This window comes from Carlito syrichta, unplaced genomic scaffold, assembly GCF_000164805.1.
Source record: "Carlito syrichta isolate Samal-C Ts95f unplaced genomic scaffold, Tarsius_syrichta-2.0.1 Scaffold136723, whole genome shotgun sequence".
NCBI classification, from domain to species: domain Eukaryota; kingdom Metazoa; phylum Chordata; class Mammalia; order Primates; family Tarsiidae; genus Carlito; species Carlito syrichta.
Genome location: NW_007080819.1, coordinates 831 through 11917, shown reverse-complemented (window position 1 = coordinate 11917; position 11087 = coordinate 831). Strand labels below are relative to the sequence as shown.

At 46.8% G+C, this 11087-nt stretch overlaps 1 protein-coding gene and 1 long non-coding RNA gene across 2 annotated transcripts in view; both read right to left on the bottom strand.

The window, feature by feature from the left end:
• The window catches only part of USP11 (ubiquitin specific peptidase 11), a 13996-nt gene extending 8978 nt beyond the window's left edge, over nt 1-5018 (bottom strand). Inside the window, 2 exon segments of the mRNA XM_021708421.1 lie at nt 4752-4898; nt 4900-5018. Of these exon segments, the coding sequence (XP_021564096.1) occupies nt 4752-4898; nt 4900-5018 (266 nt within the window).
• A 3940-nt stretch (nt 5019-8958) lies between these two features.
• Nucleotides 8959-10399, bottom strand: LOC103251184. The gene is made up of 2 exons (XR_503711.1): nt 10307-10399; nt 8959-10220 (listed from the first exon to the last, which is right to left on the bottom strand). It is a non-coding gene; the product is annotated as an uncharacterized LOC103251184 (long non-coding RNA).
• Nucleotides 10400-11087: the final 688 nt, after the last annotated feature.

Below are 11087 nucleotides of genomic sequence, written 5' to 3'. Positions count from 1 at the left end.
AAAAAAAAAAAAAAAAAAAAAGGAAAGATAATTCATTTGCATTAGTCTGTAGGTAAACACAGTTAAATTAGGCTCAAGATATGTGTCAGTTGCAGCTAATGTTATAAAGCTTTAGCCATTCATTGCATGTATCATTTCTGGTTTTTTTTTTTTTTTTTTGAGTAGGAGTCTCACTCTGATGCCCAGGCTGGAGTGCAGTAGCATGCTCACAGCCACTGCAGCCTTGACCTGCTGGGCTCAGGCCTTCCGCCTCAGCCTTCCAAGTAGCAGGTTTGTGTGGGAGGGAGTGCGCTACCATGCCTGGCTTATTTTATTTATTGTAGAGACAAGGTCTCTCATGTTGCCCTAGCTGGTCTCAAACTCCTGAGCTCAGGCAATCCTCTTGCCTCGGCCTCCCAAAGTGCTTGGATTACAGGCTTGAGCCACTGCGCCCAGCTTGTGTGCATCATTTCTAAAGGCTGTATCAATGGAGGCTCAATTCTTCAGCTAAAAACTGGATTTGATAAATTGTGAAAATCTTTTCAGAATTGGAAAATAATTTGAAATGCTGAAGAGAATCATAGGTTTCTCTTCAAAAACTGCATATTGCTATTGTATTTAGGATATATTTTGGCTTTGTAATAGATCTCTGAGCTTATCACTCTCTTTGAAAAATTGTAGTAAAGCTAGATATTTAACAAATGAGAAAAAAAAATTGTCGAGCTAAATGTGCTAAATGGATATTAGCCGTCATTGCTGTGACCCTAGGGCTTGGACATAAACGTTTACAGACACAATCTCCCTCCCATACAAACCTGCTCTGCTATGACATTTCTGACACATAAAGGCTGCCCCAAACACTTACATAATGCTTTTTGAAAAATAACCAAATTTGATGAAATATACATAACATTGTATTGGTTGGTTTTCAAGAAATTTAACCTCATAAACATGATTCTTAAAACAACTTTCCCTTGTTCATAGAAGGATCAGAGAGATGGGAGGATGGAAGGATAGAAAAATCTTGAAATAGCCATAAGTCACCCGGATAGGCAAAAATTTCTGTGAGTTTTTTGTGGTTTTGTTCATTTTTTGCTGCACTGACCTTCCCAGACCCTGCCACATCACTCAAGCCAGAGAAACATACCCTTCCCACCCCGGTGGCTCATGCCAGAGATCTCCCCCCATCAGTGACCCCACTCTGCTCCACACACATCTTCTTTGCCCCTTCTTAGCTTTACTTGCCTCCATTGTCAGTATATGGGGTTAATTTACTCAGTAAAGCTAAGTCACAGTTAATGGTGCCTTTTTTTTTTTGAGTTGGAGTCTCACTCTGTCACCCAGACTGGAGTGCAGTGGCCGCTCCCGGCCACCGCAGCCTCGACCTGCTGGGTTCCGACGATCCTTCTGCTTCAGCCTTCCAAGTAGCTGGAACTACAGGTGTGTGCTACCACGCCCGGCTAATTTTTGATTTTTACTGTAGAGATGAGGTCTCGCCAAGTTGCCCAGGCGGGTCTCGAACCCGCGGGCTCAGGCAATCCACTCACCTCAGCCTCCCCAAGCGAGGGATTACAGGCTGAGTCACTGAGCCCGGCTAAATTAGCCATTTTAGAGTGAACAATTCAGTGGCATTTTGTACATTCACAATGCTGTGCAACTACAACCTCTATTTAGTTCCAAAACATTTTCATTACCCCCAAAGGAAACCAAGTACTAGTGAGATAATTTTAAAGGGCATTATCAAGTCCAATGACACACGCTATACAGGTAGGAGGAGGCAAGAACCAAAGCCTTAAGGCTCTTTTGAACAGCTGCAAAGTTCTGGTTATTTTTGTGTATTCTCAGGACAGAATGAGGCTTTTTCTTACTGGAAAGCTATGATGTAATGGTAGAAAAATATGGCCTGTATTTGTATTCCTGATTTGGGAATCTCAATTTATCTCCCTAGTAACAGGGATACACATTTCACTAGTATTGCTATGAAAGAATTCTGTAAACTGAGCAAACCTCACTCGAAGCCCTAAGGTAGATGTGTTTGAGGAACAGCAAGAGTCCAATATGGCCAGCCACAAATGAAGTGAGGGAGGCAGTGCGTAATCAGAGATCTAGAATAAATCAGAATGGAAGCAAGGACCAGCTTCATAAAGCCTCAGAAATCACTGTAAAGATTTTAGCATTTACACTGCACGAGATGGGACACTATTAGAATGCTTTGAGGAAGCCGGGCTTGGTGGCTCAGCCTGTAATCCCGCGCTTTGGGAGGCTGAGGTGAGGGGAATGCCTGAGCCCACGGGTTTGAGACCCGCCTGGGCACCTTGGCGAGCCCTCATTTCTACAATAAATCAAAAAATTAGCTGGGCGTGGTAGTGCACGCCTGTAGTTCCAGCTACTTGGAAAGTTGAGGCGGAAGGGTCGCCGGAGCCCAGCAGGTCGAGGCTGCGGTGGCCGGGGGCGGCCACCGCACTCCAGTCTGGGCGACACAGTAAGACTCCAACTCAAAAAAAAAAAAAAGAAAAGAGAAAGAATGCTTTAAGGAATGGATGAATATTGTGTTTTTAAAGAAATTACTGTGTATGTAAAAAGGAAAACAGTACACTTACAGTTAAGAAACCTGGCAGACACAGCTATAACCAAGTGATCAAGGTTAACATCATTAATGATGTAATGCGGATACCATATGCCACCTGATATGTTAAGGGCTCACAGCATGCATCCAGTGTGATTTCATATATATAAGGTATGATTTCATATATATACTCTATACACGTGAAGTGAAAGCTGAGACAACAAATACTATTTAAGGATGCATACAGTTGTGATAAGACATTAAAGAGACTATTAACTCAAAATTCAGGATAACAATTTCCCATGGAGCAGGGAGGGAAATTTCCATCTGGGAGGGGTACAGAAGGATTTCTTAAGGTAATGTTCTGAATCTTAACCTGGGTGGTGACTTTACATTTTATTATTCTTTAATTTTTTACTTTGAAACAGACTGAGAAAAATGGCAAAAAATACAAAGAATTTCCCATATGCTCTTCATCCAGATTCCAAGCATCTAACATTGTACCTACTTGCTCAATCGTTTCTTTATATGCACTTTTCGGTGTTTTTATATTAAAATTGACAAAAATTGTGTATGTTTATGATTTACAGCATGATGTTTATATAGGTACACATTGTAGAATGACTAAATCAAGCTAACTAACATATCCATGATGTCACACACTTTTTTGTAGCTGAAACGTTTAAAATCCACTCTTAGCAATTTTAAAGTATGTATTACTAACTATAATTATCATGTTGCACACTATCATGTTGCTCAACAGATCTCTTGAACTATTGTTGTCTAACTGAAATTTTGTATCCTTTGACCAACATCTCCCCAAACTCCCCTCCCCCACATTAAGTTTTACATGCTATTTTTCAACCATTTAAGAATAAATTGCTTACACAATGGTTTCTTACCTTTAAAATTTTCAGTACTTATTTCCTACAAAGATATTCTTTTATAGCCACAATACAATGATCACAATCAAGAAATTAGCAGCACTAATATCTAATCTACTCACCTTAGTCAAATTTCACCGATTTTTCCATTGTCTTTTACAGTAAAAAAGAAAAAATAATTTTGAGAAAAACCGATTTTTAAAATAATTTATTTTTTTTCTGTTCCAGGATCCAATCAAGGATCACATGTTGCATTTAGTTATCATGGATCGCTAAATCGCATTAATTCCTTCAATCTGGAACAGTTCTTCAGCCTTTGTCTTTCACGACTTTTATATATCTGAAGAGTACAAGCTGTTTATTTTAATAGAATGTCCATCAATCTGGGCTGAGTGAACGTTTTGTATAATCTTTTTAGGTCTTACGTATTTTACAATTAAAAAACTAAATGCAATTCGGAGAGAAATAAAACGAACCCAGAAGTAGTCAATTTCAAGCACTGGTTAGCAAAGAAATCAGTAAAACAAGCCGATTTATCAAAATACGCATTGATTTTTTTTTTTTAAATAATAGCATTTTCCTGATCATAAAAACAAAATAGTACTAAGACAGAAAACAAATGAACTGTTGAAGGCCCCCTCCCGTGATAATCACCTGCACGCTCTCCCGACGCGGGAAGAAGACCAGTGCTGGAGTCAAACCTCGCCGCGTCACAAACTTTGCTCATTCACAGGCGCCATTTTTTGCCTCAGGCACTCCCTCCCCTCCACTGCCATTCCTCGGCTCAGACCACGCCCCTAGGCCTCACGTCATTAGCCTAGCCTGGTTCCCAGGCTCCAGACTCCTCCACCTCGTAGGTCCCCGCTCCAATCTTCTGGTGACGTCACAAGGCTCGCCTCGCTCTCGCAGACGCCCCAGAGCAATCATTGGCCGCTCCCTGCCCCCAGATGTTGTATTATGCAGCTTAGGCCCCGCCCCCTCGCCTTACTGGCTTAGCCTGCCTTCTTCCCAGGTTCCAAGTTTCACCACGCAGGCGCGGCCCCACCCCCACAGCCGTTTCCTCTCGGGCCCCACCCCCTGGCCGCACCACAACAAACCCCATTTTGTTCTCAGGCGTCAGACTGCACCACACAGGCCCCGCCCCTTTCCCAGGCGCTGCGATTCATTCACAAGCACTTCCCCGCCCCTCTCGCCGGGTGTTCGACTAGCCGTTCCCCCGCCCCCGCAGCAATTCTCCCGCGGACCGCGGCCGCCTGGTTCCCCGCTATCGTCAACGTCCCCACCGTCCCCTCAGCCGAGGCACCACTGCAACCCAGCCTCACCAGCTTTCGCCGGCTCGCAGTGGACGCTCTCGCCCACTTTCGCCATTCTCTATCTGGCGCCGCTGGTTATCCAGGCCTGGCATCGTCTCGCGCTGTGGCTCTCTGTCCTCAGCCGCTGCCGCAGTTGCGACCGCCGCCATCGCCGCTCGTCCTCTCACTGCCAACGCAGCTGTGAGCGATAGGAAGACGCCCCTCAACTGCCACTTCCGGATTCTGGTCCCGGAAACGGAAGCGGAGCCCCCCAAACGGCCGCGGGGCTACTGCCATATTGGAAATGGCCCCCAAGCTCAGACGCGTTGAGGTGCTAGGCGGACAATTGCCTGCGGGCTGTGATACCTGCGACTAATAGGTAGGAAACTAAGAAAGTGCCTTGTGGACCTCCAACACGATGTTGAGTTGGGGCACAAGGTTATGTGGAAGGCAGAGGCCGAGATTCCTGGAGATGGGTCAAAGACCCCTACTCTGGGAGCGGCGTTTTTGTTAGCCTGACCAGAATGCCTTTCCTTCTTTGCACTACCGTTATCCATCAAAACCCAATGCAAAAGAAGTCTCCAACTCCAGAGAGCCACCTAGGCCTTCAGGTCATTGTTGCCCTTACTGAACTAGATTTATTCACTATACAAATGGTGTTGAAGGCAAGTCAGCCTTAGGCCTTCTGTGTTTGTTGGAGTAAAATAAAAAAAGATAACATATTCGGGCATGGTGGTGTATGCCTGTTGTTCCAGCTACTCGGGAGGCTGAGGCAGAAGGATCGCCTGAGCCCAGCAGGGTCGGCGCTGTGGTGGCCGTAAGCGTGCCACTGCACTCCAGCCTGTGGGACAGAGTGAGACTCCAACTAAAAAAAAAAAAAGAAATAGCAGTCCACCCAGTTTAAGCGCTTTATTGTAACAACCATGAACAACAGGGGGAGCTGAGGACCAGAAACTAGTCCCTCAGCTAGTGAGTGGCAGAGCTGTGGTTCAAACTCCGTAAATCGCCGGGCTCGGTGGCTCAGCCTGTAATCCCGCGCTTTGGGAGGCTGAGGTGAGTGGATTGCCTGAGCCCGCGGGTTCGAGACCCGCCTGGGCAACTTGGCGAGGCCTCATCTCTACAATAAATCAAAAACAAAAAATTAGCCGGGCGTGGTAGCGCGCGCCTGTAGTTCCAGCTACTTAGAAGGCTGAAGTGGAAGGATCGCCAGAGCCCAGCAGGTCGAGGCTGCGGTGGCCGGGAGTGGCCACTGCACTCCAGTCTGGGTGACAGAGTGACTCCAACTCAAAAAAAAAAAGAAAAAGAAATCTCATAGCTTTCATTTAAATTAACTAGTTTATATAAAATAGTTAGATCCAAATTGGCAGATGGAACAAATTAAGGTTATCTGTTTAATGAGAGTTAAAACTTATTGCCAATATTTGTGGAAGAGACTTTTAAGATTTTCGTTTGCAGCCGGGCTCGGTGGCTCTGAGGTGAGTGGATTGCCTGAGCCCGCGGGTTCGAGACCCGCCTGGGCAACTTGGCGAGACCTCGTCTCTACAATAAATCAAAAAAATTAACTGGGCGTGGTAGCGCGCGCCTGTAATTCCGGCTACTTGGAAGGCTGAGGCAGAAGGATCGCCAGAGCCCAGCAGGTCGAGCGGCCACTGCACTCCAGTCTGAGTGACAGAGTGAGACTCCAACTCAATACCAATAAGCAAATAAATTCCATAAATCTGTTTACAGAGCTATGTTTAAGGACACCAGGCCAGATTCCCATACTGGTCCCTGGACTGTCTACTGGTTCAGAAATCCTCTCAGAGGATTTACAAAGTCAAAACTACTTCCACAATACTTTTTCACTCTTATCCTCTCATGTGTGTACAGTGAATTATCCAGAGGCTACCTGATGTAAGCAAAAGCTGTGTGTCAATGTTTTAGAATATAAAAGGATTCTGAGATCTGGGTTTCTCAACCTCAGCACTATTGTCATTTTTTTTGTTGTGCGTCCCTTACCTCTTCCAACTAGATACCAGTAGCACCCCTCAAAACAACCAAAAGTGTCTCCAGACATTGTCAAATGTCCTGAGGTGAGGGGAGGAACTATCTCCAGCTAAGAACACTGCACTAAGCTACGCTATCCTTTTTCTCTGCTAAGTCTCCCAGTTCTGTTGATGATGACTTTAATATTTCCCTTTGGTGCCCTGCTTCTACTTGCCTATTGGCTGACTTCACCTGGCCATCCTCCAAGCTCATAATTCTGGAGCTGTTTCAGTGACTTCCTTCACAATCACCATCCAGTGGTTCTTGTCCACAGGCAAGGACTAACTTTGTCTTTCCACCCCCCTAGGCTCATGTACATATAGGTCTCTCATTATACAATTTCAACTCTCCCAGCACCCATCAATCTCAATTTACCTCTGATTTTCAGTTAACTTCTGTGGAGAAGTGATTGTGCCTTTATTACTGTGATTCCAGCTGCCAGCACATACTTGGCACAGATGAGGGGTCCCAACCCAGTTATGTATGCCCTGAGTAAGGAAAGGGAGCAGCCCTTTGACTTAAGGATCCCTAAAGAAAGTGGCATCTGAGTTGGGTCTGACACATGGCAGACAGCTGCTCTTCAAACCAAGTTGAATCTTGTCAGATTCTCTGAACTGACTCTCCCCATAGCCCTTCTGCAGACTCCGCCAACTCTGTTTACTTGGGCAGCCAGGTAAATTCAACAAGAGGCCTCCTTCCCCAACCCTAGACTGAGTTTTTCACCTTCCAGAGGCCAACCTCTATCCACACCAATGACCCTACCACTTCCCATAGCAGCTGGGTGAATTCTAGTCCACTTATCTGACCTAGCAATCTTGTCCCACTATCTGATTCTAGCAAAGGGATAGCAAAGAAGTCTGCTGAGGAGCTTGTGAAAGTTGCAGCCCTGTTACAAGAAAACACACAGGTAGGGAGGGAGGGTGTCCTGTTTTCCCTGCTTGCTTTCCCATCTCTGGGAACATGGTAGTCATCATGGCAACATGAGGCTTGCAAGCTGAGACATCACCAAGGTGCTTACAGGGACACAGTAGTGATTAGAGGTCCATCGGTTACCACTACCAAGGCTTTAGTAAACAGTCACTTACTTAGGCTTGCTATTACTTGCAGCATTTGCTTGGCCCTGCCCACACCCCTTCTTGTGCCTCAAAGACTATCCTTGGCTTTGCCCAAGTTGGGACTGAGGCTAGAATTCACAGGGGAAAAAAAAAAAAAAAAAAAAAATCAAAGCTTCAACTATCCTCATACCTGAAGGCAAGTCCCAGACTGTGCCATTTGACCCCTAGGCTCTTGCAAACTTTCCATCCTTCCCAAGGTCATCTCATCCACACCTATAGTTCCCGTTACTTCTTGGACACCAATAATCCAAACTTCCATCTCCTTCTATGGTCCCATTCTTGAATTTGATCCCTGTATTATTAAAGGATTTCTCTACCTACTCAGTGACCCAAAATCTGCCCTCTACCTTCTTCTCACCTTCTCTTTTTAAAAATTTTATTTTTATTATTTATTTTTTTGAGTTGGAGTCTCTGTCGCCCAGGTTGGAGTGCAGTGGCACGGTCATGTCCACCACAGCCTCAACCTGCTGGGCTCAGGTGATCCTTCTGCCTCAGCTTTCCAAGTAGCTGGAACTAGACATGCACTACCATGCTCGGTTAATTTTTTGACTTATTGTGGAGATGAGGTCTCACCAAGTTGCCCAGGCTGGTCTTGAACCTGTGAGTTCAGGCAATCCTCTCACCTCGGCCTCCCAAAGTGCTGGGATTATAGGCAAGAGCCACCACATCCGGCCTACCTTCCCTTTCTAATTGAACCTCTTCATGGTTTCCCAGATTATGTTATAGTGGTCATGATGGGCCTCTCTGCCTCATCTCCTACCCATGGTTCTATTGAGCCTTGCAGTGTCTTTCAACCAGCTTCTCTATAACCCCCTTGCCTCCACCCTCTAATCAGGCTTCTACATATTCCTGGGTAAATCTAACTCCCTTCTGTGCTTGACTCTCAGCCCATCAACACTATTCAGCCTGCCCTACCAGCTTCAACTTGATGTTCCATCTTTACATGTGCAATCACTCAGATGCCTTTCTCATAGTCTTGACATGTCCATGGCCCACTCCCAGTGCTCTCCTAGACAGTGAGGACCAGACATGAATTCTCCAAGGCCCAGGTAATCACCCCAGCTCAAACCCCCCACCCCAGGGATTTGCAGTCAGGCTTTTCACTTTAGACTTTTTAATATTTCATACAGCGATTATGGTGCATTCAGGAACCCAACCCCCCAAATCCCACTAGGAGGGCGCCCACCCCGCCCTCCCATCCCATTTCAGGGCCCCAGGGCTTAGGGTGGAGGGAGGGGAGGTAACCACCCATCCAGGGACTGAACCCTGGAGACTGTCCCTTGCCCTGCCCCACCCTCCCCCAGAGTTTAGGAGGCAACACCTGGGCACAACCCCTCATGCTTCCCGACCCTGCTTGTGTACATATACACAGTATGGCTCCTTGCTGAGTTGGTCAGTTCCTGGCAGGGCCCCTACTCAACAGCACCGAATGGGATGGGAGCAGAAGGGCTGGGCTGGGGAGACCCTGAGAAGGAAGGAGGCCTAGGCTACAGGACTGCAGGAGGGAAAGAGTGGGGTCCCCCCACCTTGTCCGTTTCCCAGAGTCTCCAGCAGTCTCCAGATCCCCCTGCAGCTGGGGATGGTAGGCGGGGTAGGAAGGCGAGTGACCGTGGCATGCTTTCCCATAGCCCATCCCAGGGTCTGGTGGTAGTTAGGGTTCCAAATAGGGGCTGTGTCCCTGCCTCTGAAAGGCTGGGGGCGGGGCTTCATTGCACAAAATACTGTGGGAGGGCCACAGGTAGGGAGTGGGGCCCAGCCAGTCTGTATACAGAGATATTGCATTTAAAAAAATGAAAACCTCCTTTAAAATAATTAAAAAAACAATGAATGAAACAAACAAAAAAAGGCCCACACAACATGAGGCAGGTGGGGCAGGCAGGAAAGCAGGCAGGGGCTGTCTCAGACCCAAGGCATCATCACCATCTTGTCTGAGTCAAGATCCCCAGCCTGGGCTAGTTCCAGACCCCTGGCTGGCTGTAGGATAGTGGTCCTGGGGGAAGGTATGATGAGGGGTAGCCTTGGCCTGAGTGTGGGAAGCTGGCACGGCCATGCTGTCCGCCGGCAACTACCGAGACAGAGAAAGACAGACAGACCAGGTGAAGGAGTGATGAGAGCTTTGTTAGCACCCAGCAGACAGGCCAATGGGTGAGTTGACAAGCCAATGGTCAGGTGTTCGGGCAGGCAGCAGGGGACAAGTGGGCAAGTGAACATGGCTCAGGCAGGTAGTCAGGCAGCAAGCAGGGAGGATGCAGATGGGGGGCTGCCCTGCGAGGGGTGTGGCATCCCTCCAGCTGCTGCCTGCTGGGACCTCAGTCTGTGACTTAGAACTCGGTGTCCACCACGCGGAAAGCTGGCCTGCCTGCAGGGAAAAGCAGAGCGGATGGCTGTTGGTAGGCAAGCAGGTAGGTGGGTGGGACAGGGAGGAAGACTAGAGGCTATACGTACCTGAGTCAGGCATTGACGAAGACCGAAGGCTGGCCTCCTTTTGTAGCTGAATCTCCTTTAGTGCAAATATGGAAGTAGCTGTGGGTGAAGAAGACACAGAAGTGGGGGATGACCCATGAAACCATCCAGGACTAGCCCATATGACCCCATTAGGGGAATTAGAAAAAGTTGCCTATTTGAGAGGCTGGACCCTTATCTGTCAAGTATTTCCACACACAGACCAGCTACAACTAGGGAAAATGGAACATGACTACATGACAAAAAATAAATCAATATTAATTTTTGTCAAGGATGGTGTTGCACTTACCACCAATTAAGTGTACAGCAGATAACTGGTGTTTTGAGATTTGATTTACATACTAATCTGGGGGGGGAGAATACAGAAAGTGGGCCAATTTTTATTATTAGGTGTGATAATATTATGTTTTCTTTTACAGGTATATGCTGAAATTATTTATGAATCAATGATATAATGTTTGGGCTTGGATGTGATTTAAAATAATTAGAGGTGGCTGGGTGTGGTGGCTCAAGTCTCCCAGCACTTTGGGAGGCTGAGGTGAGAGTATTGCATGAGTCCATGGGTTCGAGACCAGCTTGGGCAACTTGGTGAGACCTTGTCTCTACAATAGACTAAAAAATTAGCTGACAGCCGGGCTCACTGGCTCAGCCTGTAATCCTGTGCCTTTGGGAGGCCGAGGCGAGTGGATTGTCTGAGCCCGCAGTTCGAGACACACCTGGGCAACTTGGCAAGACCTCATCTCTACAATAAATCAAAAAATCA